The 27,583-nt window shown below is 48.4% G+C and overlaps 3 protein-coding genes, 2 non-coding genes and 2 pseudogenes across 5 annotated transcripts; 1 reads left to right on the top strand and 6 right to left on the bottom strand.

The window, feature by feature from the left end:
- Window positions 1-2,238: 2,238 nt before the first annotated feature.
- LOC136547282 (outer envelope membrane protein 7-like) lies at window positions 2,239-2,759 on the bottom strand (annotated as a pseudogene).
- A 3,445-nt stretch (window positions 2,760-6,204) lies between these two features.
- On the bottom strand, window positions 6,205-7,720 carry LOC136547283 (thiamine thiazole synthase 2, chloroplastic-like). Its single transcript, XM_066539243.1, has 2 exons — window positions 6,664-7,720; window positions 6,205-6,588 (listed from the first exon to the last, which is right to left on the bottom strand). The coding sequence occupies exons 1-2, from the start codon at window positions 7,516-7,518 to the stop codon at window positions 6,421-6,423; spliced, it is 1,023 nt and encodes a 340-aa protein (XP_066395340.1). The 5' UTR covers window positions 7,519-7,720; the 3' UTR covers window positions 6,205-6,420.
- Window positions 7,721-16,272: 8,552 nt separating this feature from the next.
- On the bottom strand, window positions 16,273-19,501 carry LOC136547285 (small ribosomal subunit protein uS4y-like). The gene is made up of 3 exons (XM_066539244.1): window positions 19,348-19,501; window positions 18,342-18,723; window positions 16,273-16,732 (listed from the first exon to the last, which is right to left on the bottom strand). The coding sequence occupies exons 1-3, from the start codon at window positions 19,373-19,375 to the stop codon at window positions 16,558-16,560; spliced, it is 585 nt and encodes a 194-aa protein (XP_066395341.1). The 5' UTR covers window positions 19,376-19,501; the 3' UTR covers window positions 16,273-16,557.
- On the bottom strand, window positions 17,182-17,269 carry LOC136547777 (small nucleolar RNA Z162). Its single transcript, XR_010781733.1, has one exon. It is a non-coding gene; the product is annotated as a small nucleolar RNA Z162 (small nucleolar RNA).
- LOC136547774 (small nucleolar RNA Z161/Z228) lies at window positions 18,028-18,118 on the bottom strand. Its single transcript, XR_010781730.1, has one exon. It is a non-coding gene; the product is annotated as a small nucleolar RNA Z161/Z228 (small nucleolar RNA).
- A 444-nt stretch (window positions 19,502-19,945) lies between the features above and the next one.
- LOC136544575 (pentatricopeptide repeat-containing protein At1g26900, mitochondrial-like) lies at window positions 19,946-21,929 on the top strand (annotated as a pseudogene).
- A 177-nt stretch (window positions 21,930-22,106) lies between these two features.
- Window positions 22,107-27,228, bottom strand: LOC136547286 (transcription factor BHLH062-like). Its single transcript, XM_066539245.1, has 5 exons — window positions 26,839-27,228; window positions 26,640-26,733; window positions 25,573-25,688; window positions 25,033-25,160; window positions 22,107-22,795 (listed from the first exon to the last, which is right to left on the bottom strand). The coding sequence occupies exons 2-5, from the start codon at window positions 26,699-26,701 to the stop codon at window positions 22,322-22,324; spliced, it is 780 nt and encodes a 259-aa protein (XP_066395342.1). The 5' UTR covers window positions 26,702-26,733; window positions 26,839-27,228; the 3' UTR covers window positions 22,107-22,321.
- Between the last annotated feature and the right edge of the window lie 355 nt (window positions 27,229-27,583).

A 27,583-nucleotide genomic window follows, 5' to 3' on the forward strand; every position in this document is an offset into this window, starting at 1 on the left:
TCAAAATTAAATTCTCCCGTTGGTTCGAATTTAATTAGAAGACAATCAACTTCATTGCAGCGGAAACATGAAAATACATTTCTCTAGTTTAAGAGCATTCCTTGATCTTTATCTTTTCTCTGAAAAATTGGTCACTTTAATGCAAAATTCATCAGAGATTTAAACTTTAAACATAAAACTCATAGAATTATAATATTGTTATAATCAACGTTGGTCAGAAAATAATAATACCATAATTTAACTTTAAACTTAAACTCATAAATAAACTTATAATATTGTTATCATCAACGTTGGTCAGAAAATAACAATATTATAATTTATCTTAACTATCAACCGACTATTCCTCTAATTAAAAATTTTCCAGGTGGTTCTAATTTTAACTGGAGGATAAACTTTTCATCATTTACTGAATAACTATAACTGCTCTTCAAATTAGAAGACAATAAACCTTTAACTTTGCAGCGTAAAATTGACAAAATTTCTTTTCTACTTTTCAGAAGCATTTTACTGTACTTTTCTACTTTCTGAAAATTCTAACACATTGGTGCAATAATTATCAGAGATTTTAAATCATTCTTTGAAAGAAATCATCAAAATTTGCTTCTGAAAAATAATAAAACAATTCTTAATCATCACTGTGCATTCTGGCCCGGTCCAGCACTGTGTAGCCCGGAGCCCAGCAGCAGCAGTGCGTGCGGCCCAGCTGCTCACGCGCTCGGCCCATATGCTACAGCAGCGCGCGGCCCACAAGCAGCAGCAGCGCACGGCCCACCACTACGCGTGCGCCTTCCTCCCCGCGCCCAGGCCACAACTTGGGTCTGGGCCGGGAAAGCTCAATCTCGCCTAGGCTACGAAACGGCCCATTCGATCTCCTCGCTGTCGGATCTTGATCGGACGGTCGTCCTTGCATTTCGCGCGAACAAAACCGGCACGAGTGGCCTTACCGTGAAACCCTAACCTCATTTCCTCCCTCCCCTTCTCTCTCATCGCGCAGCGCCGCTTAGAGACGCAGCCGCAGCAGCAGCCGTCCTCGGTGGCTGAGGGAGAAGAAGAGGGGCTCCGCCCCGCGTGTGCGCAAAGCCGGCGCCGCCGTTGGGCTTTTCGTCAGCGCGCGCGCTCGCCCGTGGCTGAGCAGGCCGCTGCCGAGTAGCCTGGCGATGGTGCCCTATCCCGCGCGACGTCCAGTGCGACGACAGGCGGTGGTGACGGCGCAGGGGATCCCTAGGTAGGAGAAAACCCCTTCCAATCCGTCCTTTCTTTCTTGATTCGAGATCACAGTTAGGGTTAAGGCATGTTCTTTCCCGATCCGATCCAGATCAGTCATTCTTTCTCTCTTTTCTTTTCCTGTCCCCGATCTAGATCTACGAACTAGACTGGGATTTTAGGGTTTGGTGAAATTTCTGGTCGATTTGAATCACCTTCTTCTCTATTTTTCTTTCTATTTCTTTCCCCAAGATCTGGTCGCGGGTTTAGGGTTCGGATCAAGCGGTTTTGAAGCTGAGCCCCTTCCGTCTTCACCTAGCTAGGGTTAGAGTCTGTTCTTTGTTGAAACCGTGTTTCAATCTCATCCCCACTTTTCCCGTACCCGATCTAGGGTTAGGGTTCGATTTGCTTTTCTTTCCTCGATCCAGATCCACATACTAAAACTGGCTCTGGTACCATTGTTAGATAGTTTGGATCATCTAGTAGTGGATCCAGTGGGTGTTTACTTTGCTAATTGAATCAAATAGACCTAGAGCTTTCTTCGGGAAAGGAGACAGAGAGGGAGAGAGGGAAATGTAGGAGCATCTGACCATCGGAGGGTTTGGAGGAGCTCCCTGCCTTCGCTGCTTCACCGGTGATGATCTGCGCTAGGGCAGCGACGTTTGGTGTAGCTATGGAGACCGGCGGTGGTGGAGGCAGTGGCGCTTCCCGCCGCTGGCAGTGCCACCCTCTGGATCAGATTAGGGTTAGGACAGTGGGGCTATGGCGGTGGTGAACCTCGTACCTAGAGCCGTTTGCCCCATCTCCTCTTTATAGGCACTGTGCGACGGGGGCCCACTAGCCACTAGATGGCTGAACGTCCCTGATCAGGACGCGGTCAAGGGGTCCATCTCGACCGTTGGGTCAAGACGGATGAGATCAATTCTAACAAAACTCACTGAAATTATAGTCCAAACTTTGCACTATCCATGACAGCGACAGGTTCCAAAATCACAGAACAGATTGACAGAACCAACAGCATACTATTCAGAAGAGCAAACAGACAGGTCGCCATGTCACCATCCCCTTCACTCGGCCTTGTCGGCGACGGCGGCCTCCTCCACCTTCTCGTCCAACTCGGCCACCTTCTCCTCCACCTCAGCCGGGGCCGGCGGCGCGGACGGCTCCACTGGTGCGGGCGCCTTCTCCTCCTCCGCCTCGGCCGCAGCGGCAGGCGTGGGGGCCTCCTCCTGGTCGGGTCGTGGGTGGTGTCGGTGGAGCAGGAGATGGCGGCGCGGAGGCGGTCCATGAAGGGCCTGAAGGCGGTCTCCACGGTGACCCATGCGAGCACGAGCCCCCCAGCGACGATCACCGCCGTCTTCAGGGCGCTACCCTCGCACTGGCCTCCACCTCCCTTCGCCATGGGTGCTCGCGGGTCGCTGGTGACGGATGGGTGGCGTGATGCGCGTGTGTGACGGGTGTCTCTGGCCACGGGCGGTCGGAGTTTGGGGGTTCTACGCGCGTGGGGGAAACACCGGCACCGGTTTAGACCGGCTCCACGGCGCGTGCGCGGCCGGACTCGGAAGCACGCGACTCTAGTGACCCAAGCTCGGTGGGCCCTCGGTGGGAGGCCATGGCGCTGGCGGCGCATGCGCGGCCGTCCCCCAAGCGCACGCGACTCTAGAGGCGTGAGCTCGACGGGACCTCGGCGGAGCGCGGCTCCACGAGCAGCTACTCCCCCGGCGCGGCGCCCATCAGCCATCAGCTCGTGGGGCTGCGCCGCTTGCGGCGAGGGATCATGCAGTAGGCGGTGCCTCTGGAGAGAGAGAGAGGAAGGGGAGGGCGAGATGGAGGTGAGAGGCAGGCGAGGGAGAGCAGCGGTGGAGGAGGAGGAGGGCGGCCGACGCCGCTGCACCCCGGTTACATCAGTCGCCGTGGTCGCGTCGGGATAGAGAGGGTCAGACCTAATTTTGGTAAAGTTTAAGGGTTTTTTTGAAAAAAAAAATGAGAGGAGGCCTGGACTGCGGGTTGATTCGACTAAAGTTTGAGGTTTTTTTTTATAAAAAGACCGCGGCTCGTCCAATCTGGACCGTCCGCGCACCCGATTGAATGGCCAGGAAAAGCACGCGACGTGGCACGCTGGCTAGCCAGCTTTTGGAGGCAGGATTCATATGGTAAGATGCCAAGTAAACACCACTAGGTTGCATTGATTTGGAGAGGATCGAGGTAGCCCGATAGCTAGAGTGTCGGATATTTTTTTCCAAACGCTTCCGTGTGCACGCACAAGACAAAAAAAAGTTTGTAGGCCTACTCACCTATCGCCGTCGCCGAAGATGAAGTTGGTCCACGGTGTTAGGTTCGGGGGTTTCCTTGCTCTCCAGACCTAGAAGGGAGGTTTCGGGGAGGATGTTGGACCGATGGGAGAGGGCGGGCAGCAGGGCGCCACTCACCGAGCGATGGGAGAGGATGGTTGGGTGGTGTCGGTAGCGGTAACGACGAGAGGAGAAGAAGAATAGGATAAGATTAGTGTGGTGGCAGAGATGGCGGTTCGTCGATGGAGTAGGGTGAAAGGTCCTAGTATGGCTAGAGGGGGGTGAATAGCATATTTAAAAATCTATAAATCAACTAGAGCAATTTGATTAGTATGATAAATAGCGTAATGCAAACTTGCTCTAACTCTACAAGGGTTGCAAGCCACCTATTCAACAATTCTAGTTGCAATGATTACTTAGGCACACAAACTTGCTACTCTCAAGAGCTCAACTAGATGAATGTAAACAACAAAGCAAGCTCTCAATTCTAATTACTCTAAAGAGCTTGTATCAACTAGTTTGCAAGAATGTAAACAAGTAAGTAGGGTGATTATACCGTCGTGTAGGGGATGAACCAATCACAAGATGAAGATCAAACCAATCACCGGGAGAATGCAAATGACAAGAGACAATCGATTTTTCTCCTGAGGTTCACGTGTTTGCCAACACGCTAGTCCCCGTTGTGTCGACCAACACTTGGTGGTTCGGCGGCTAAGAGGTGTTTCACAAACCTCGTCCACACGATAGGACACCGCAAGAACCGACCCACAAGTGAGGTAACTCAATGACACGAGCAATTTACTAGAGTTACCTTTCGGCACTCCGCCGGGGAAGGTACAACTCCCCTCACAATCACCGAAGGCGGCCACGAACAATCACCAACTCGTGCCGATCCTTCACCGCTGCTCCAACCGTCTAGGTGGTGGCAACCACTAAGAGAAACAAGCGAAATCCGCAGCGCAACACGAATACCAAGTGCCACTAGATGCAATCACTCAAGCAATGCACTTGGATTCTCTCCCAATCTCACAATGATGATGGATCAATGATGGAGATGAGTGTGAGGGCTTTGGCTAAGCTCACAAGGATGCTATGTCAATGAAAATGTGCAAGAGATATCCCTTGAGCCGGCCATGGGGCTATAAATAGAGCCCCCATCAAATAGAGCCGTTATACCCCTTCACTGGGCAAAACGCGCTCTGACCGGACGCTCCGGTCATACTGACCGGACGCTGGCCCTCAGCGTCCGGTCGCCCGATGGACGCCACGCGTCACCAGCTTCAAACGCTGTTCGTCAGATTTCAACGGCTACGAAGCTGACCGGACGCTCCGGTCAAAACTGACCGGACGCTGAAGCCCCAGCGTCCGGTCGTTTCCAGTAAGCTCCCCGAGGCATATTTTTCTGACCGGACGCGTCCGGTCCACCTTGACCAGACACAGCCAGCGTCCGGTGCTCAACCCTTAGCCACTGTGCAGACCCGTCAATTTGACCGGACGCAGAAACCAGCGTCCGGTGCATCTCAGGTCCAGCGTCCGGTGCAACACCGAAACTGGCGACCTCTCTGCCAGCTCGACCGGACGCAGCCTTTCAGCGTCTGGTCGCTGAGTGACCCAGCGTCCGGTCAGTAGACCGACGCCAGCATCATTTCGACCAACTCCATTTCAACTCTAACTTCTTCACCCTTGCTCAAATGTGCCAACCACCAAGAATTTTGCATCCGGCGCAATAGAAAATAGGTATTTCATTTTCCCGAAAACGTCGAATGTGCACATGTGTTAGCATAATTTCACAAATATTATCAAGGGTGTTAGCACTCCACTAGATCCTAAATGCATATGCAATGAGTTAGAGCATCTAGTGGCACTTTGATAACCGCATTCCGATACGAGTTTCACTCCTCTTAATAGTACGGCTATCTATCCTAAATGTGATCACACTAAGTGTCTTGATCACTAAAACAAAATGGCTCCTACATTTTATACCTTTGCCTTGAGCCTTTTGTTTTTCTCTTTCTTCTTTTCCAAGTTTGAGCATTTGACCATCACCATGCCGTCACCATTGTCATGATCTTCGCCATTGCTTCATCACTTGGAGTAGTGCTACCTATCTCATAATCATCTTGATAAACTAGGTTAGCACTTAGGGTTTCATCAATTAACCAAAACCAAACTAGAGCTTTCATAGGGGAGGGGGTCAAGGCGAGGGCACTCATGCTATATTTAAAGCATAGGGTTCAGATTAGGATTGGCTGTGGTCGAAGGCGGTAGCGGGTGAGTGCGGGAGAAAGAAGAGGATATGTGTGGGAGGAAGGAGGAAGTGTGCAGCCGGAGTTATCCGCACCTGCACATGTGGGCCGTAGCCCGTAGTAAAGTTCACAAAGAGGAGTGTCACATCTCAGCCTGTATATAATATACATACCTTAATGCATGTGTTTGTTGAATTTTTGCATTTCTTATTTCTCTGACTCCAGCAATATCTTTGAGATTATGTAATAATGTAAACGCTGTGTGCGAAGACGCAGAAGCGAGAAATATCTTCCATTTTCTAAAAAAATGTGTTGGTTGAAGCTACACCGATGGAGCGCGCAACATCCCAGTGTCGGAGTATATATCAGCTATTGGCCGTTCCAGTTTTAACAGTTTTGTTATCGAGAGAAGGCACGGAGGAAACGTCTAACGAAGGCAGTGGGGAGGCAGCGAACAGAAACAATTGGAAAATTGGGATGCACGTGCATGCTAACCAACAAGGCAATTAAGCATGCATTTTATTATTCCGAATAACACGACGCTAATAAAATGGCGTGGAATGACGTGCTATTACGCCGCTAGCGAGATAAAGCTAAGCGAAGGGAATTCATTTGACAAGTCGTCATCATCAACATGGTAAAGTCCACAAAATAAAAACCCAGAGCGGTCCTCGCAGCGCTCACGCGTCCACGACCTCATCGTCCTTGGCCGCAATCACGAACTCCTGACGCAACGCCGGCGACACCACCTTGATGGTCCCGTCCACGGCGTTGGGCCTGCCCAGCGCCTGCAGCGCCAGGTGCGCCGCCTTCTGCCCGGAGATCATCATGGCGCCGAACGTCGGGCCCTGCAACAAACAATCATGTTATTAATTCCTCATTCAGTGAGTGGTAACGCAATGCACCAGGATTATTCTTCTCACCATCCTCGGGGCGCCATCAATCTCGGCGACCTCCATGCCGGTGACGATCATGCCGGGGACAACCTCACGCGTGAGGCGCACGATCTCGTCCTCGGCGGTGTTCATGTCGAGGGCCTTCATCCCCGGCACGGCGCTGATCATGCCGATGTCCTGGAGCCTCTTCACGCCGGTGGCCCCGAAGGGCCCGTCGTGGCCGCAGGAGCTGACCACCACCTTGGCCTCCATCACGTTGGGATCCATGCACGACTGCGTGTCGTGGTTCATGGACACGAGCGCCCAGTTGGTGACGACGCCGCCGACGCGCCCTTGCTTCACGATCAGGTCCTCCACGGCGACGGCGTTGAACAGCTTCACGTTGGGCCGCGCCAGGAGGCGGCTCATGACGGTGGACGTGAAGAGCGCGGCGTGCTTGATCACCACGTAGTCCTCGCCCTCGTCGTACGCGACGCCCAGCTCGTCCAGGAATAGGTGCCCGCCCAGCCACGCGCCGCCGCCCGGGGACACCGACTGCTCCACGATGGCGATGCTCACGGTGGGGTCCTTGGAGAGCTCGTACGCGCAGGAGAGCCCCGCGGAGCCGGCGCCCACGATGACCACGTCCGTGTCGGCGTAGGTGATCATGTCCGTCATGTAGCGGCGGGTCATCTCGCGGGAGACAACCGACTCCTTGATGGGGCTGAACCGGAAGGACGTCAGGTCGTAGGGCGGGTTGGAGGAGGAGATGGACGCGCGGATCGGGCCGGCGGCGCCGCGCGGGGTGGCCACGACGGCGGACGACGACGGCGTGCGCGTGGCCGCCGGGAAACGGGCGCCCGCAAAGGAGGACTTGAGGAGGCTAGACGCAGTGGTCGCCATGGCTGAAAGTTTCTTGCTGCAGGGTATGGAAGGGACTCAGCAGTGTGTGAGCTGTGAGGGAATGAGGCTGCCTGAAGGCTGCAGTGGCACTAACCGCAAGGGTTTAAGAAGGGGAACACGGAGGCTGCAACGAACAAATATCTTGGCTACCGCCGTGCATGTCTACGTGCTAGCAGTAGTAGATGGGGTGTGGTTGGTCACGGGCACTGGATCGCTGGCAGCAGTGTAGCGCCGCCCACCAAGATATCAGCTGGTTCCGGCAGATTTTTTGGAGGGTGGGTTGATATTTTGGCTACCAGAAAGGGAAAGGAAGGACACGGCCGTCGTGGCTTCTTGTTCGTCCGTGCCAGAGCTCTCTTCCTTGCAGGAAAATTAATTTTCTATTTTCTTGTCGGTTTTTTGCATTTTTTCTATACCGATAGGAAATTTTTCTATTCGAGTATTGTTGTTTTCTTGCTCACCGTGGGAGTAACTAACGAAACCAAGCGAAAGTGCGAATTTTCTAGTATTTAACTACGTTGTACTTTTAGTGACATGCGATGCTCCCATTCCCGTCAGGTGTCTGTATAAAAAAAATTAACGAAACTAAAAAAATTAACGACATCAACTGGGCCTGTGTGCTATAACCCCGTGCACACCAAGCGTCAGGCAGATGTTGCGGTTCTCGTCGAGAGCGGTGACGAAGACATGATTGGCCGATCCCGCGGCCGCCGTCGGCGCGCGGCCAATGTAGCGGAGGCAGAGCACCTTCACACGGGATTCGCACGTGGGTCACGAATCGTTTAGGACGTTCACAGGGCTCTCAAGGTGAAATTTCGGAATTAAATGGCATGAACTCAGTGGTCTAAATTCTCTTATAGCTGAAATTAAATACGCGGCTCGTCTATTGATCTGGATGAAGATGTTAACGATTTATTGTGTCACCGCACTGATAAGGAGCTAGATTGCTCGATGTCGAGCTTAGCCAACTTTTAGGTCGGCCGGCTCCTAGGGTTGTTCACACTCGAACCTTGTGCCTCCAGCAATGAGCACGATACGCAAGACACGTCGCCGGAGAAGTCTCATTCGGAGCGCGATACGTAAAACACATCGACGAGATCTCTTGAGTCCTGAAACCCCACACGTCCGGGAGAGACCCGTCGGGACGTAGCGGCTCTCGATCTTCATTGTCGACTCGTCGTCAATCCACGAGCCATGCAGCACCGACGAAGAACAAGAGAAGAGGTAGATGGGAAAAGAGGATAAAGAGAGGTAGTAGATTGACTTTTACGTCGATTATATATTGAATACCTCAATCGGCTATAATCCTCCAATATATATAGATGGGGTGGTCTTATTCTAGTAGAAAACCGTCCCTAGATGCAATCTTCAAGTTTCCCACAAGTTTTGATCGAGCTTGGACTCTCTTGAATTCGGACTGCAAAAAGTCTGAAGTTCCGACATGGATGAGAAGTTCTAGCCTTGCGAATGTCGGAAGTTCCAGCAAGGGGTCGAAACTTTCGGCATGGTGACATCTTTCCAAGGGCGTGACTCCTTCGTCCACACTCCAAACTGGACGTTCCATATAGTTTTTTTTACTATCTCGACGAGAGGAACACAATGGTGAAGTTCATTCTATATTTTGACAACTTCACAAAATGGAAAATTTTGGTTGTCAACAAAATTAATGGATTGTGGAGCTATATCTTTGTATGAAATTGATAGATTTGTTAATTGTGTTTTTTATGAGGGCGGAGCCAAAAAATTAATGGAAATAAATTTTATGGGACACCATCTTACAACACCCATGTGCGACACCCTCTCATCACGTAACATGTGTCCTACTTGCAATATCTCCTTGTTTGGATTCACTGGTTCACGGAAAATGCAGGCTCGGCTCAACCGCACACCATTAGTGGCTACCTTGTTGGGGGCTGGAGACGAGAGTGTGCTGTGGGACAGGTGTCACAGAGAATTTGTTTCCAAAATTAACATAGAGGGACCATTTTCAAAAATAAACAATGGTTAGCTGGCAAGAGGGGCTATGTTCACTTAATACACTTGAAATGGCACAAGAATTAAATGTGGATCCCTGTTTTAACCGGAAGATTAGGGGGGGCGTGTGCCCCCCACTAGCCCCCATCCCTCCACCTGTGCCCACAAGATTGGGTTTGCGTGACGATGGGAGTCACCTTGAACTCTGAATTTGGATTTAGATTTAGATTATTGATATGTAGGCCACACATACAAATATGTTCCTTACCTCCTTTGATAACATGTAGGCCACACATACAATAATGGTAATTCCATGAGTTTTGGTAAATCTGTGTTTCCAGTATGATTTAATCAGAAAACCGCCAAGGACTTATTCGTCAAAGGAAATCACAGAATTTCGCCGTGTAATCGACATGGGAAGACTCTAAAAGACTCCAGGAGGCTCTCCACCGAAGTGGGACACATGTCACTAATATGTGGGGCTGGCCGAACCCACATGCAGGCCGCTCGGCCCCTGTGGGTCCCACCTATCAGCCTCGTTGCTATGTCAGTTCTCCACCGCCTCCTAGGATGCATCTACACCGGTTATTCAAGTCGGTTTGATCCGAGGGTCCAGGATGATTCAATGGGGCTATATATATCTACCTGCAGCCCCCCTCAGGACATGTCTCATTTGATCATAAGAGCTAAGAAGCCAGAAACTCTAATTCATATGTCCACCAGGATCATAGCTAGTAATCAAGAGAAGATTAGTCCTCCATAGGATCTAATCTTATATTAGAGATAGAGAGATAAAGTGAGATAGAAGAGTTTCGGAGGAGTCCCGGCCTATCGGTGCTCTCTCTACGGCTTGTACCCTAGCGGAATCAAGTTTTTCTTGAGCTTGCTTCTGAGATTTCTCTGGTAATCGACTTCTAATTCAAGTAAGCATCTTGTTCATATTGTTCTTCAGGTTTGCGACTCTCTTTTGAGTACTTTAATCCTTGTAGCTCCTGGGTTAAAGTAGTATTCATAGTGTAAGCATGGTGATTAGACTCGGTTACTCATGAATGTACTCTATTTTCTAGATCAATGGTAGCTCACGAGGGTGACTCTTATAGCCTCGTTGAATCCCTTGTAGTCCACCTACCATTAGTAGGCCTAGCAAGACTTTGTTACTTTAGGAAACATACTCTGCCTATGTTTTTCTCTAGTAATATCCCTAGAATTGAACAATATAAGATAAAGTATACCAAAATTAGAACTAGAAGACCTTAGCATTCTCCTCTATGCTCCTATTATCTAGCCTTGACTGTGAAGTTAGGTTAAGTTAGATTTGGTTATTATCACACACGTTTCCTCGAGTTCGATATAAAACTGGGTACTCCCGGTGAAGTGCTACATCGGTATAATATCTATGCGCTTATGGAATATTCTGTGTGCATTAATTTATACCAACAAACATTTTCTAGCGCTGTTGCTGGACAAATAGGTTGCTGAGTTAACTTCGAACCTAGCTTATCCTTGTATCATTATTCTTTTATCTTTTATCCTTTTCTTCTTACCTATGTATCTAGAATCCACCCCTATCTACAAATATGGTGCACCCACGAGCACACGCCTACATCCAAAAGAGTCTTCAAAGCCTATCCTAACACCTGGTTATGAGCTGCTCCCGCGTTTGATCAACATGGTTCAGGATCAACCCTTTTCGGGTGAAGATGATGAAAACCTCTATTCCCACCATGATGAAAACCTCTATTCCCTCCTAAATGAGTTTGAGCAAACCTGTGCATGCCTACGCATAGCAGGCATGTCAGATGAAACCTTATGATGGAAGCCTTTTCCTTTCTCCTTGACGGGAAAAGCTAAACGTTGGTACAACCTCACTATAGGGAGTAGACAAGAAGATAGGGAAGCCCTATGTTCTGGCTTTTGTTTACAATTCTTTCCTATCTCTAGGGTAGTCAGGCTTTGTTCTGATGTTCTATCTTTTAAACAAAAGAAAAAAGAATCTCTAGGCATGGCTTGGGAATGCTTTAATACTCTCATTAATACTGGCCCTGACCTTGCCATTCAAGACCCTATTCTTCTTCAACACTTCTATATGGGTCTTGATAGAAAAACCTCAAGACGTCTTAATACAGCCTTAGGAGGTTCGTTCGTGCATGTCTCCGCCAATTCGGGGAGAAGCATTCTTACGAAAATATTAGAAAATATCCCTAAAGAAGTAGAAGAGAAGCCATTAGAGGAATAATCCCAGATAGCTGAACCAGAATCCTTACTAGACCCATCACCAACTTAAGCTGTCCTAGATCCTGAACCACCGAGAAAGGAGGAAACTCCAATTTCGGATTTTATGCTTGAATTCGAGGATGAGCTTTTTGATGAATATGGAAATACCTCGAATTACCATACCATGAGGAGACCCCAGAAGTCTAGAAAATCATCATTACATGAAGAACCTTTAGACCCATCTGAGAAAGCTTTCCTTAAAAAGACTACGAAAGAGCTAGTATATATTATAAGCAATGAATGGTTAGAAGAATCAGAGCTTTCCTCTGATGTGATTCGCTTAGATTCACCTTCTATATCCATTCGTTGCCAAATTAATAAAGCTCCTTTTAATGATCTTTACAATTCCAATTATGGGTGTTAATATCATGTCTGCATGTTTTTCTCATGGTTCATTGAAACACATGCCATTAACCCCAACAACAAAGTTGTTGAAAAGTCTTTTAGGACACATTCTCTCAAGTTTGGGAATATTGTATGTCCTCCCTATTCCAGGTAAAAGGAACCAAGGTTCATTTGAGCTTCTATATCTTTGATATTATGGAGTTCGACCTGTTGATAGGACAACCAATTGAAAGACTTATCCAAGAAGGACAAACAGAGGAAGTTGAATATGACTTGGGAAAAACTTTAAGCTTTCTATATCCATTACTCATTATCTAAATGCTGAGAGTGAGCCAATTTCTGAAGAAGACCCAATGGAAGAGGTTAAGGCTGCATCTCTTGATTACTTGATTGAACCCAACTTTGAAGATGATGCCTAGTTCTTCATCGAAGAAGAGGAGGAAAACCCTATAGATTCTGAACCTCTAGATGAATTGCTGGAACCACCTAAGCCCACCATTGAGCTTAAACCCCTGCCTTCTGGTCTTAGATATGCTTTTCTCAATGATGATCAGGATTCTTCTGTGATCATAAGTGATAAACTCTCTCAGAAAGAAACCCTATGCTTGCTAACTGTATTAGAAAAGCATCGTTCTACCTTTGGCTATTCACTCCAAGACCTTAAGGGTATCAGCCCTACTCTTTGCACCCATCGCATCCCTATAGGTCATAACTCTATACCTTCTAGGGAGCCCCAGCATAGGCTTAATAATGCGATGAGAGAGGTTTTTAAGAAAAATGTTTTGAAACTCTTGCAGTCGGGATCATCTATTCCTGTACCGCATAGTGAGTGGGTCACCCCTATTCAAGTTGTGCATAAAAAGGGAGGCATGACTGTTTTTAAAAATGAAAAGAATGAATTAATCCCCAAAGAACCATCACTGGGTGGCGGATGTGTATAGATTACCGAAAACTTAACAAGGCAACAAAGAAAGATCACTTTCCGTTGCCCTTCATTGATGAAATGTTGGAGCGACTGGTAAATCACTCTTTCTTCTGTTTTCTTGATGGGTATTCGGTTATCACCATATTTCGATCCATCCAGATGACCAAAGCAAAACCACCTTTACATGTCCATATAGAACCTATGCTTACCGTAGAATGTCTTTTGGATTATGTAATACTCCAGCTTCTTTTCAAAGATGCATGATATTTTCTGATATGATTGAAGAAACCATGGAAGTTTTCATGGATGATTTTTCTATTTATGGAAAAAACTTTTGATGATTGCCTTGAAAATTTAGATAAGATTTTGCAAAGATGTGAAGAAAAACACTTAGTACTTAATTGGGAAAAATGTCATTTCATGGTTAGAGAAGGCATAATGCTTGGACACATGGTGTCCGAACGAGGAATTGAGGTAGATAGAGTTAAAATTGAAGTAATTGAATAGTTACCTCCTCACATAAATATCAGAGGGATCCACAGTTCTCTTGGCCATGCGGTGTTTTACTGCCATTTTATAAAAGATTTTTCTCATATTGCTAGACCATTTACAGATATTTTGGCTAAGGATGTTCTCTTTGAATTTGATGATGCATGCTTGAAATCTTTTAACATTCTTAAGGAATCACTCATCTCTGCACCAATGATTCAACCTCCTGATTGGTCGCTACTTTTTGAAATTATGTGTGATGCTAATAATTATGCTGTGGGGGCAGTTTTAGGACAAACCAGAGATAAAAAGCATCATGCAATTGCTTATGCTAGCAAAACTTTGATATGACCTCAACTTAATTATGCAACAACTAAAAAGAGCTCCTGACTGTTGTTTTTGCTATTGATAAGTTTAGATCTTACTTAGTTGGAGCTAAGGTGATTGTTTATACTGATCATGCCGCTTTAAAATACCTGCCCACTAAGAAAGATGCTAAACCTAGACTTATAAGATGGATTTTGTTACTCCAAGAATTTGACTTAGAAATAAAAGATAAAAAGGAAGTAGAAAATTCTGTTGCCGATCACTTGTCCATAATGCAGTTTGAGAATTCGTAGGAACTGCCCATCAATGATTCATTGCGGGGCGACATGCTCTTCAAGATCACAAAATTCGACCCTCTGGTACACAAATATTATTAATTTTATGGTTGCAGGTTATGTACCACTTGGGGAGAACAAAAGGAAGCTTATCTATGAAAGTCGTCTCCACATATGGGCTGAACCGTACCTCTTTAGAGTTTGCTCTGACGACCTGCTCAGAAGATGTGTTCCAGTGGAAGAAGGCATCAAGATTATAGAATGATGTCACTCATCACCATATGGAGGATGTTATGGTGCATTCCGCACTCATTCGAAGATCTGGCAAAGTGGATTATTCTAGCCAACCATCTATGAAGACACGATGGACTTCATCCGAAGATGTGGAGCATGTCAGAGGCATGGGAATGTCAATTCAAGTGATGCCATGCCACTCACCAACAACCTCCAGATTGAGCTCTTCGATGTCTGGAGAATCGACTACATGTGACCGTTTCCCAAATCAAAGAACTGTGAATACATCTTGGTGGCAGTTGACTATATCTCCAAGTGGGTTGAAGACATGCCATGCAAAGCTGCTGATGCAAAGAACTCCAAGAAGATGTTTGAAGAGACAATATTTCCAAGGATGGTGATTAGTGATGAAGGCACTCACTTCACTAACAAGAATTTTCATAATTACTTGTCAAAGCATGTGATCCGTCACAACGTTGCTACTTCATATCACCCTCAGACAAGTGGCCAAGCAAAAACATCAAATAAATAAATCAAGAACATTCTGTAAAAAACGGTCATCGGGATGGAGACTGCATGGAAGGATAGACTACCTGATGTACTGTGGGCTTATAGAATGACCTATAAAACACTACTTGGGATGTCACCATATCAACTCATCTATGGAAAGACTTGTCATCTACTTAAACAATTGATATTGTGTGTATGCTGTATGCATTACTGTCCAGAACTGAAACTGCATCGGCCCGTCAAGCAGTCGCTCCATGAACTGGCTCCTCGCGTTTATCTTTCCTCTGCACAAAATTGAGCCAAAGGCAACACCATACAGCTCAGCTCAGCAATTCCGGTTCCAACATACGGCTGGTTGTTTCTCGGTTTTGACGGCTTGAACCATACAGATACGGGTGCTTTGTATTCCTGTGCGCGCATCAGAACGAGGAGGATGCATAGCATAGCAGGCATCCTTGATGCTGCCTTGTTGCTCTTTCCTCCACAAATCGTCGTGCTCTGCTACCCTTAAGCGCATGCAGCCGCAAGGGGCATACATCCTCGGAGAAGGCCGAGCGACCTGCCGGCACCGTTTGCCTAAACGGTCATTCACCCCGTTCACACATCGTTTGAACACTACACGATGGTATACTGTTTCTATTTAATCGGTTGTTTTAACCGTTTAAACAACTGTTTTGCTTATTTAAACACCTGTTTTAGTGTTTAGGATAACATTGCCTGCCGGCTGACGATGGTCGGGCCACTGATACAGTCCACTGAGTTCAGCAAGGCAGTTTTGGCAGTGGCACCCGACTCGAAGGCAGGCAGCGCGGTGGCGGTTGAGGTGGAGCACGTGCACAGGACACTTGGCCGTCCACCGAGCTGAGCTCATGCATAGATAGGCTCGTAAAGCTCGGGATTTAGCAGGATCTCGCCGGTAAGTTGGTTCTAAACCGTTTTGAGGCCAACTCGTTTCAAGGACCTGGACGGATATTGGGTTCACCGGTTGCGGGTTTCAACCCAAACCGTGAACAGGTCTACGACAACATGATCTGAGTGAGGAGCAGTACCCTGTACACGGAGCAAATTTTCTGATGCTCAACACGGCCATCCACTCAGCATATTCGTGTTTGGTTTCGTGATTTTCAGTTGTTACCCATTCACAGAGTAATCTGAGTATGTCAAATTTGTTTGGTTCACTTGGGCACTTGCGTACTCAGGTCCCGTGTAATCAGGTCTGAGGCTAATGCAAATCCAGCGCTTACCTGATACGATCTTGCGTGGAACCAAACAAAATGCAAACTGATTATCTACGATCTTGCGTAGAACCAAACAAAATGCAAACTGATTATCCTGTAATCATTGCCCCATGGATCTCATACCATTTACGTTTGCCGACCAAACAGCACCTGAGAACGAGAAGTTGGAGTACCAATTTGATTCAGACAAGTTGGAGTACCAATTTGATTCAGACATTCAGTCTTAAACATAGGATGCCCGACGAGCAAATAGCCACGCAAACCAGAATACACAATTCATAGTGTCCAGACACTTTGCCAATGCTTGAAATTAAAGTGTCAGTATTGGGCTGCAAAATTGTCTACCATCGTAGGATTTCTGAATTCAAGACCACAAAAACTCAGGCACAACACCTTAAGTGTCCATCTCACACTTCAACCAATTGCTGTCGCAGAATCCTACGTGGCACTACTCATCGTCCTCCTCACCATCACCGCCGCCACCCGATGCCTTCTTCTGGTTCTTCCGCTTCACCCTTCCAGAAGGACCGCCACCCAGAGGACTGGTGAGGGAGAAGTCAATGTGCTTCTCTGATTCGACCCTGACCATGAACGAGGGAATGTTGACGAGCTGCCTTCCCACCCTGTGAAAATTCAATGTTAGATCAAGGAGAAAAAAAGGCTCGTAGATCCAAGTTGCTAAACTGAACTTGTCTGTCAATCTACCAAACTATGCCAATGATTTAAATTTAAAAGTATAAGCATCCCCTTGAATAATTTGGTCTTTTCCATAAGCACCACAGCTCGTTTTCAATGTGGAGCACATGACTAATTCAGTGATACAAACAGATACATGCATGTCACTATATTTTACTAGCACACAAGCAAAGCAATGGATTAGAAACTAACCACATCAGGCAGAGTTACGACACTAACCACATCAGTCAGAGTTACGACTGAGTCTCACAGGTTTGAGAACGGTCAGAACAAGGAATTCCATATTAATTAGAAACTAAAGAATCTGAAGTATGACAACATAATCACACATTGAAAGGGAAAAAGAAAACAGAAACATATTATTTGAACATCCAATAGGTCACTCAGAATGAAAAGGACATAAGAATCAGTGACCTTCTGGCCTCGGAGATACATTAGCAAAATTAACTCCTCATTGTGCCCAACAATGTTTTCAAGGCGTCGCTTAATCGACGCTTAGGCATCGCTTAAGTGCCAAGGCGCTGCACACACGACGCCACGACTCGCCTTAGACTCCACATCAGTGAGCGGGAGAGCGGGAGGGAGAGAGCAGGTGCGCGGGAGATTCCACACCCGTGAGCGGGAGAGCGGGAGGGGAACAAGAAGCCGCAGCTCGCCCGTGCCGACGCGTTCTCCTGCGCCGACGGGAGAAGTTGCCGCCCGCCTGCCACCGAGCCGTGCAGCCGCCTGTGCGGGCCACGGCCATCTTCCCCAATCGGCGCTGGCCTGCAACATCCTACAACATCCCGCAAGCAGAGCAGCACATTTGGTCATCTGGAGGAGAGAGGGAAGCAAGAGACATAGAGGGGCAGAGGCGGAGTGGTAGTGGAGAACGAGAGAGAGAGAGATGCGGCGGCGCTGGAGTGAGGATTGGGAGTTCGAGAGATGACCTTGGAAGGTTAGGGGCATATATGGGCTGTCTGGTGGGCTGGGCCAGGCTACTTCTTGCTCCTTCTCCTTTCTTTTTCATCTTTTCCTTTTCATTTTTCTTCATTATCTACTGCTCTAAGCTGCTTTTTTAAGTTTTCCTTAAGCTGTTAAGGCATCGCCTTGCCTCACGCCTTAGTCGCTTAAGCGTAAGGCGGTAGTCAGTCGCCACGCCTCGCCTTACCGCCGTGAGAAAGGCAAGTGTCACACAAAACTATTCATTATGGTAACAGCTATAAGAATCAAATGTAACCAAGGGCATCAGAGAAACATGACTGCAACATTACACACAAAGTGTCTCAGACGACCGTCGTGAGAATTGCACATGGTTTTTCATCATATGGCCCATCCAAGATCAAATGTGTCTTTACAACATACAACCACTAGCATTAAAACATAATGAAAATTGGGCACAAACTGGAACAGTATATTGCAAATTCATAACTAACATAGGAACAGAAGCGTAGGAACTGCTCAAACCCACAATTGCCAACTTTCAATCTTTGTGAGCATTTTACAATACAACTGAAATTGATGCACAATTGAGGGATCAGGAGCGCATAAACAAACCTGATGTGGCGCTGCCTGATCAGGACACGAGCATGGTGAATGGACTTGGCCATGCCATTCTTGAAGACGATGGTCTGGAGGCGGCGCTGGAGGAAGTTCTCAACAGTGAGGGCAAGCACATAATCAAGCTTGTTCTGACCCTCACCAAGGAGACCATATCGGTTCATGCGGCGGAGGAGCGCCTCACCCTCAAAGATACGGCGTGGGTTCTTCTCATCCAGGGTGAGCAGCTCCCTGGCTGCATTTCTGATACGGCTCAGGGCATACTGCACGCGCCACAGCTCACGCTTGCAGCGCAGACCATACTCACCAACCAGCTTCAGCTCAGCATCTAAGCGCTCCTTCTCATACGGACGCCTTGGCTTCTTGAAAGTCTTCCCATCTGCAACATGCAACAACAACATAAGCTACTGATAGCACTACAAAATTAGCTTTGGAAAATAACTGAGAGTGGTATCGGTAACAACTAACCTATCACTATCAGTGAATGAAAGATTTCTGTCCAACTTTCTAGTATTGAAAACAAAGCCAGAGCCTATACTAAATGGTGCAAATAACCAGTTTCAGGTTGACTGGTTGAGCAATAACGAAAATTGCGACAACTGTGTAAGGACATTGTCTGATACTATTTGCTTTTAAAGAGTACTAAACTAGTACAAAGCTTGGTATTTTGAATTCTGATCCAGCACAATTTCACCCCTATATACAGATTTGAAACCACATGCATGCCCGCACAATCAGTTCACCTAAGGGCAATCCACCATACTTTGGGCTAGACGGATCAAAGCAAAGGCGAAAGGTATTCTTCGACACTTCCGACCATCCGAAGTGCTACTATTAAGCGTATCCGGAAGGAACATTCATCAGTAAGCATTTCCCCAACACTACTGGTGGAAGAATCTTGAGAACCGCAAGGAAATAACAGCACGAGCTGGATCGATCTACTGTACGTCTATGGAAGTCACAAGGCAACACACATACAATGCAGTGGAGGAGGGGCTCTTACAGTTGCGGTAGAAGCTAACATGCACCATGGCTGCCGCGGCAGGGTGGCGCAGTTAGTCGTCGGGTTGCCGCCGCCGGAGGGAGTGTGAGAGATGGAGGCGAGGGTGGAAGACGAGATCTTATAAGGGATGTAAACCCTAGCTTCGATTAGATGGGCTGGGTTTCAATTCTGTCAAGTGTCATCGGCCCGGTCTGTGATGCTATGGGCTTTTTTCGCTAGATGAGCACCCCGAACGCTGCTCACAGCCCACGTTCTTTTCTGCTTTGGCGACACGCGCACGCGCGCCTGCCGATCAGTCAGACGTCTCATCGACGAAACTTTCCAACCCAAAATCCCAAAATGTAGCCATCATATCGAATGTTTGCGGCTCGTGTATGGAGTATTAAATGTAGACGAAAAAAAACTAATTACACAATTTGGTGAAAAATTGCGAGACGAACGTTTTGAGCCTAATTAGTCCATATTTGAACACTAATTGCCAAATAAAAATGAAAGTGCTACAGTAGCCCAAAATTCCAACTTCTTGAAACTAAACACGGCTTCATGCAACTAAGCGGCCGAGCCGGCGCCCGCGGCCCGCCCAACCCAACCGAGAGCGATGCCGCCGCGGAAGTCGTTGACGGCGCTGCTCAAGTCGGCGACGCGGCCGGGCCACCTGCTCCACCTCCACGCCCGGATGCTAGGGATGAAAACGGATCGGATACGGACGGATATCACCGATATTACATTTGTTTTTATATTTCTGTCCGGATTTGGATTCGAATACGGATAGTGTCAACTATGTCGGATAGGATACGATTGGATATCGAAATCATAAATATACGATTTAAGTATTCAGATACGGTATCGGATATGGGATATTCAGACTCAGATACAGACATATCTCAACTCGTCTAAACGGATTCGATTTCAAATACAGTCGAAAAATATGCGGACCGTTTTCATCTCGTACCTGATGCTGAAATGCTCCCACTTCCCGCACCACGCGTTCCCCACCGCCAGGCTCCTCGCCTCCCCACTCGCGCCGCTCCCCTACGCGCTCTCCCTCTTCGCCGCCGTCCCGCGGCCCACGCTCTTCCACCACACCGCCGTCCTTCGCACGCTCTCCTCGTGCCCCTCCGCGGCCTCCCTCGCCGCATCCCTCTCGGTCCTCGCCTCCGCGCGGGCGCGGCTCCCCGAGCTCGACGAGTTCGCGTTCCAGCCGCTGCTCGCGCTCTGCGCGAAAATCCCCAATGACGCCGAGGCAGCTTCGGTTGGCAAGCAGGTGCACGCGCTCGTGCTGCGGTACGGGTTCCTGGACATTGTGAGCCTGCGGAATGTGCTGTGCCACTTTTACTGCAGCAGTGCGAACATGGCGGACGCGCGGAGGTTGTTCGAGGAAATGCCTGAGAAGGACGCTGTGTCGTGGAACACGGTAATCGGGGGCTATGTCAGGGTGGGGGATGTGGGCACAGCGGTGCAGATGTTCACCGTGATGAGGTGGTCTGAAGTGGATGTCAATGTGACGGTGGTGATCACCTTGATTGGGTGTGGCTGGCAAGGGGAGTCAGTGCATGGCTTCTGCATTAAGGCAGGGTTCTGTGACGATGTGAAGGTTGCGGCATCACTGGTGGGGGTGTATGTGAGGGAGGGCAGCGTTGAGTGTGCAAGCAAGGTGTTTCATGAGACAGCTAGACGAGACTTGGTGCTGTGTAATTGTATGGTGGATGGCTATGCAAAGGCAGGGCAGATTCGGGAGGCAATGGACTTGATTGATGGCATGAGGCAGCACGGGATGAGACCTAATTCTGGGACGCTTGTTGGTGTGCTCTCAGCGTGTGGAGCATCTGGGGCATTGGCAGCCAGTCGCTCTGTCCATGAGCTTGCTGAAGAGGCACGGCTAGAGATTGACAGCACGTGGGACAGCGCTCATTGACATGTACTTCAAGTGCGGGTGCCCCAGCGAGGCAGCTGCAGTCTTCGATGCAATACGAGATAGGGACGTGAAGGCATGGACAGCAATGATCATAGGATTGGGAGTCGATGGGCAGCCAGGCTCTGCCATCTCCTTGTTCTACAGGATGGAGGAAGACGGTGTGGCTCCTAACGAGGTCACCTTCCTAGCCCTGCTAACTGCTTGTAGCCATGGCGGGTTGGTGCAGGAAGGGAAGGAATTCCTCGAGACAATGGTGCAGCGATGCAGCTTATCTCCCAGCCCTGAGCACTACAGTGTGTCATTGATCTCCTGGGAAGAGCAGGGCGTCTACATGAAGCCTATGAGCTCATACAAAGCGTGTCATCCCATGGTGATGCTACGGCGTGGAGAGCGTTGCTTGCCGCCTGCAGAGTGTATGGCAATGCGAAGCTGGGGAGGATGGTGCAGGCACAGTTGGACGCCATTGGCCACTACCATCCTTCAGATGCCATTCTGCTGTCGAACACATACGCATCAGAAGGCCAGTGGGATCAGATAGCTCAGGTGAGGGATTCAGAAGCGCAGAAAATATCTGTGAAGAAGTCAGCAGGCTGCAGCTCCATTATTGTGTCTTGCTGATGTATCCAGACTTGCTGAGTTTAAGCAACTGTACTAACTGAACTCAAGGTGGGGTTCCCAGTGAGAAAATTGTAACTGCACAGTGGTATCAGACAGACTAGCTTTTGCTCGGAGCTATGCAAACTTGTACAGAACTACAGATACATAGAAGAGTGATTAGCATGTTTTCTAGAATCAGGTACTCTTTGAACTTCTGCTTGGTACGAGTACTACAGATAAACTACGAAGTGGACGAACTAACAAAGATAGATTGCTCCCATCGAAGTAACTAGTCGAAGATTAAGTTCAGGTAATACAGAGTGGGATGATATTTACATGTGCAGGCACAGCCGCATAGGTTTTAGGTTTCTTTAGCACATCAGCTATAATGGAAACATTAAACTTGAAACTACGAAAACTTTTCAAACTGTGAGCCAGATCTCTCGTTTTGTACTTGAGCTGTTAGGGGTTGCCTACCCCGCCTTCCTCTCTGCTACCAGTACTGCATTGCTCATCTTCCATTCTTGGAAGGACTGGATATACATGTACAGGCAAAGTTGTCACTACTGGTGGGTACCTTGCCTGCGGCCGCGTCACATTATTAGAGATCCCCTGGTTTTGTGGTGGCTCAGTATCTTCAGTGGGTGCAGCTTCGGGGAATAGCTGTAGCTCCCGCCGTGGGGCAGCATAAGATTGTTCAACGACTGCTGGCTGTTGCAGAGGAAGTGCCATTGTTGCGATGACTTGTGGATGTGCTGAATGTTGCAATGTAAATACTGTGGTCGCAGGATGAGGTGCTGTAAGATTTGATCTAGAAGTGTCATGACTCCAGATTGGGTTGCCTTCTAGCCGCATCCTCAGCTCATTTTGAAGTTCTGAGATTTCACCACGGATCACATTGGTTTCATCCAGTAGTTCATTTCTCTCCAAGGCAACCTGTTTTGTACAATGAAGGAAGCACATATTGAATTACTGGCTAGGATATAGCAAATCTTTTCAAGTGGTACTGTAAGATTTATTTGCTAATATTTGCATATTCTTTTTTTAGGACAAAAATTTACTACCCACAGATTTTTCTCGTTCATAAATTACTACCTACAGTCTACATACATCAAATTAATCAAATTCAAGGACAATTTAATTACTACCTACAGTCTGTTGGCCTTTCCTTTTGGAGGTCCTACAACGGCTCGGCTTCAGTCGGCGGTGGAGGGACTGGATGTCTATCCTCCTTGGATCGGCAAGCACCAGAGTCCTCCTCAACAGCAGACCGGGCAACCGCATCTGCCATGCCAGAGGCTTGCGGCAAGGTGACCCCTTGTCCCCGATGTTGTTCGTCCCAGCTATGGAGGTGCTTGGCGGACTCATCCGGTGGGCTGAGTCCCAGTCCATCTTCTCACCTCTCCGGTGCGACGCGGTGCGTTCATGGGTGTCACTATACGCGGACGACGTCGTCATGTTCATTAAGCCAGAGATGAACGACATCATCGCCATCAAAACCATCTTGCAGATCTTCGGCGATGCGTCGGGTTTGTACACAAACATGGACAAATGTGTCGCCAACCCGATTGCCTGTTCACAGGAGGAGCTTCAGCTGGTTGAAAACATGTTGTCCTGCACAATCGGAGCCTTTCCGTGCAAGTACTTGGGCATCCCTCTCTCTACTCGTAGGCTGCGCCGGAGCGAGGAGCAATTCCTCATTGACACCGTTGCGGCGCGTATTCCGCTCTGGAAAGGTCATCTCATGAACATTGCGGGCAGGGTGGCGTTGACACAGGCGACACTCGCGGCCATCCCAGTGCACCTCTCCATTGCCGTGTGCCTGTCGCCATGGGCGGTCGACCACATCGATAAGCTACGTCGATCGTTCATCTGGACTGGGTCGACCACAGTGGGCGCGGGCATGTGTCGCGTGGCGTGGGAGGTGGTTTGCAAGCCCAAGGAGCTCGGTGGTCTCGGCATCATCGACCTGCGAAGGTTCGGTCTAGCTCTAAGACTGCACTGGGAGTGGGTGCGGAAGGTTGACCCGAACAGAACTTGGATCGACCTTCCGTCATCATCAGACAAGGCCACGCGTGCCCTCTTTCGTGCAGCAACCATGATGGTCGTCGGAGACGGGAGCTCAACGTTGTTCTGGCAAGACTCCTGGATTCATGGGTGTTGTGTTGAACAAATTGCGCCTGCGGTGTTCGCCTCAGTCCCACGGGCGAAGGCGAGGTTAAGGTCTGTGGTGTCGGGTATGGCTGATCACACCTGGGTGTTCGACATTACTGGGGCACAAACTGTTCGGGTCTTCCTCCAGTACCTGGACCTCTGGGAGCGGGTTCGCGGTGTCTAGCTCATGACGAGGGTTCCGGACTCCGTCATCTGGCGTTGGCTCGCTGACCACAAGTACTCCGCGGCGTCGGCGTATGGTGCGATGTTCATCGGATCGACCTCGCCATCCGGTGCTAAGTTGATTTGGGAGACGCGCGCACCGCCCAAGGTCAGGTTCTTCTGGTTGGCTCTGCATCGTCGTTGCTAGACCGCGAATCGGCGGATGCGTCATGGGCTGCAGGACAATGACGCTTGCATCATGTGTCTTCAAGCCTTCGAAACTCTGGATCATATCCTGCTGGGTTGTGTCCTCAGCCGTCAGGTTTGGAATATGCTCCTGTCCAAGCTTGGGCTCACAACCGTGGCCGCTCACGGTGACGTCGACCCCTTCCTCTGATGGGCCTGGGCTAGGCGTAGGGTGCCCCGTGGCAGCCGGAAGGGCTTTGATTCGCTCGTCATGCTAACCTGCTGGGTGCTTTGGAAGGAACGCAACGCACGGACGTTCAGGAATGAAGCCAAGGACGCTCGCGAGCTGTGTTTGGAGATCCTACAGGAGGCCGCCATGTGGTTGCGGGCCGGGTATTTGACCCTGTCGTCGCTCACATCATTCATGTAATTAGTCTCTTATGTGGTCACTGCCGAGTTCCTCTGGTTTTTCATTTGCCGCTCAGTTTTATGTTTGTGCAGCTCGACGGGGCAACCTTTGGTTACCTCTGGTCGACGCTGGCGTTGTTTGTTTGGATGTTCTCTTTTTCCTCTTAATGAAATATGTGCTACACTGCACATTCGAGAAATTTAATTAAAATTCCCCAAGTTGTGATATGGTCGGTTTTCAGAAATGAGAGGAGCCCACTTACATAATGAGATTCATTCTTCAGCGTGTTGTTCTCCTTTCGAAGAGATTCTACTTGTGAAAGTAGATCTTTAAGTATTCGTGTAGTGTCACTTATTATGCATGCCTTCCCATTGTTCTGCCTATCAGGTTCTGAAAAGAGATGACATTGCTTAGGAAAAATATAAATGTAACTTTGAGCAAAAGTAGAGTAGTAGTAGAGTTGAGGCAAATAATCAATAATCATATATGCATGGAGCACTTGTTGCGAGATGTCTGTACAACAATGCCAAGTGTGTGTTCAATATTATTCCACATAACCACATAAACATGCTAAACTCTTAAAGTTACGACTTGGAAATCCAAAACTTAAGAGAATCAACAAACAGCAGGCACACAGGTGAGCCGCAAACTGCATTGACCTGGACAAAATGATATGAAATAAACAGGATGGCACTCCATGAAACAAAACACCATGGATTTTTCAAGTTCAGAAAGAAACACTCTAATGCTGTGCAGCCATAGATCATGTTGTTGTCGGTTAAATTTGTAACAGACCACATACCTAGCATGTTTCCCAGCTCACCGAAGAGATCATTCTGCTTGTCCCGCTTACGTTTCTCCCTCTCAGATTTATGCACTTTCTTTGGAGCCTTCTTTTCGCACTTGTTCGTGATAGGCCTATCAGATATTCGGCATCAGCAATAAATCATGTCATGCACTTGTAGTAGAAAAGCTTGCTAATTCACTAGTCATGCTCGAAGAATGTAACAAGCCTATCCCACTCTCTGGTTCTACCTTATCCACAGCCTCGACATTAGAGAAAGCCTAATTTCCTTCGAAGGCATTATCGATTATTCAGTGACAAACATCCACATGTGGTTGCACTAGTTTTGAAGGTCCAGGATAGAAAGGATTTGGAGCATAAGTGTTACAAATATTAAAAAAACTCATGAAAACTTTTTCTCAAACAGCAGCACATCATCATCATTAATTAAATAGAGGTTTAAACCAATGTTAGACATGATCTAAACTACGTGTGCAGAGACCGACAAGAAACACTACTGATCATCAAAGAGTAGGAGTGCAGATTGCTGCGTAGGTAGTGCTCTCCCCCTACGAAGCCCAAAAAAAAAAGCTTGCTAATTCACTAGTCATGCTCAAAGAATGTAACAAGCCTATCCCACTCTCTGGTTCTACCTTACCCACAGCCTCGACATTAGGGAAAGCCTAATTTCCTTTGAAGGGATTATCCATTATTCAGTGGCAAACATCCACATTTGCTTCAACTAGTTTTGCAGGTACAGGAAACAAAGCATACGGAGCATAAGTGTTACAAATAAAAAAAAACTCAGGAAACTTTTTTTTTTCTCGAACAGCAGCACATCATCATGCTTGAACTAAATAGAGGTTTAGACCAATGTTAGATATGATCTAAACTATGTGTGCAGAGACCAACAAGAAACACTTCTGATCATCAAAGAGTAGGAGTGCGGATTGCTGCGTAGCTAGTGATCTCCCTCTACAAAGCCCAAAGACCTACTGCGATCAAACGCAGAAAAACTACAAAAATGTATCTGTTGTTTTTTTTCTCTCTCCACTGATTAGTCACGAGTCACGACCAAGGCTCACCCTTGAACGAGCTTCTCCGCCGGGGCCGCGGTGGCGCTATGCGCCCTGTCCCTGGGCACCATGGGTGATCAAGCGACCTGGTCCGATACCTTTCCTGCAGCAACAAATCAAGAGCTCCGCATCAGTTCCCCACACCCTAACCACAGAGCAACCGTGCGTTCATCAATCGACGCCAGGACTAGGGAAAAACGACCCTCACCTTCCCGAAACTACCTCGAACCGAGCTCAGGATGAGAGAGCGCGACGCGATGCGGCTAGATTTGAGGGCTCGGTTCAGCTCTGCCCTTTCTTCGATTGCTGGGGAGGACCGAGGAGGATGGATAGGTATGGAGGAGAGGAGAGGGAGAAGAAAGGGGACGAGGGCGGGTCCCACGGCGGGGCAGGAAGAAGAACATGGGCTGAGGGAGGAACTGCGATCTCTGTTTCGCTGATCCGTGGGCCAGGCGGTGCCGTGGCCCGCGTGACGGGGGAAAGGGTAGTTGCCGGGTCCGGTGGGATAGACAGCGACACGCGCGGGGCGTGTGGGAGGCACCCACCGCTGGCCGCTGCTCCGCCCTGGCGCGTGCTCCTGCGTGGAGGCGGATGGGATGGGATGGGATGGCCATGACATCGCCACCACACAGCACCACCAGCGCCCTACATGTGCCACTGCAGCACGCCACACCGCCCTTCTTTCGAGGCCCAAAGAATTATTACGCAAGTGTTTTCTGCTATAATTTAATGGCTCTGCGCGCTCGATGGCAATAAGATTTATCAGCTCAAACCTAAATATACGCACCGTGCAAGTAACGGCGCCTGGGTGGCTTGTTGAGACTTGAGAGGCAGCTACATGGTACGACTGACTGATTGCGTTTTAGTCATGGCTTATGCATTCAGAAGAACAAACAAACTAGCCATCCTTCTCAGGTCACGCACCGTTTTGGCGTTTTCGGCGGGGTAGGTGA

This window comes from Miscanthus floridulus, chromosome 3 (genome assembly GCF_019320115.1).
Source record: "Miscanthus floridulus cultivar M001 chromosome 3, ASM1932011v1, whole genome shotgun sequence".
Taxonomy (NCBI): domain Eukaryota; kingdom Viridiplantae; phylum Streptophyta; class Magnoliopsida; order Poales; family Poaceae; genus Miscanthus; species Miscanthus floridulus.

Coding starts and splice junctions, on each gene's coding strand:
- LOC136547286 (XM_066539245.1), bottom strand. CDS start 26,701: ATGGTGCCCAGGGACAGGGCGCATAGCGCCACCGCGGCCCCGGCGGAG. Junction 25,689..26,639: donor GCGGAGAAGCTCGTTCAAGG/GTGAGCCTTGGT, acceptor AATATCTGATAG/GCCTATCACGAACAAGTGCG. Junction 25,161..25,572: donor TGAGCTGGGAAACATGCTAG/GTATGTGGTCTG, acceptor ATCTCTTTTCAG/AACCTGATAGGCAGAACAAT.
- LOC136547283 (XM_066539243.1), bottom strand. CDS start 7,518: ATGGCGACCACTGCGTCTAGCCTCCTCAAGTCCTCCTTTGCGGGCGCC. Junction 6,589..6,663: donor TTGATGGCGCCCCGAGGATG/GTGAGAAGAATA, acceptor TGTTTGTTGCAG/GGCCCGACGTTCGGCGCCAT.
- LOC136547285 (XM_066539244.1), bottom strand. CDS start 19,375: ATGGTGCATGTTAGCTTCTACCGCAACT. Junction 18,724..19,347: donor TGTTAGCTTCTACCGCAACT/GTAAGAGCCCCT, acceptor TGCATGTTGCAG/ATGGGAAGACTTTCAAGAAG. Junction 16,733..18,341: donor ATCAGGCAGCGCCACATCAG/GTTTGTTTATGC, acceptor GAATTTTCACAG/GGTGGGAAGGCAGCTCGTCA.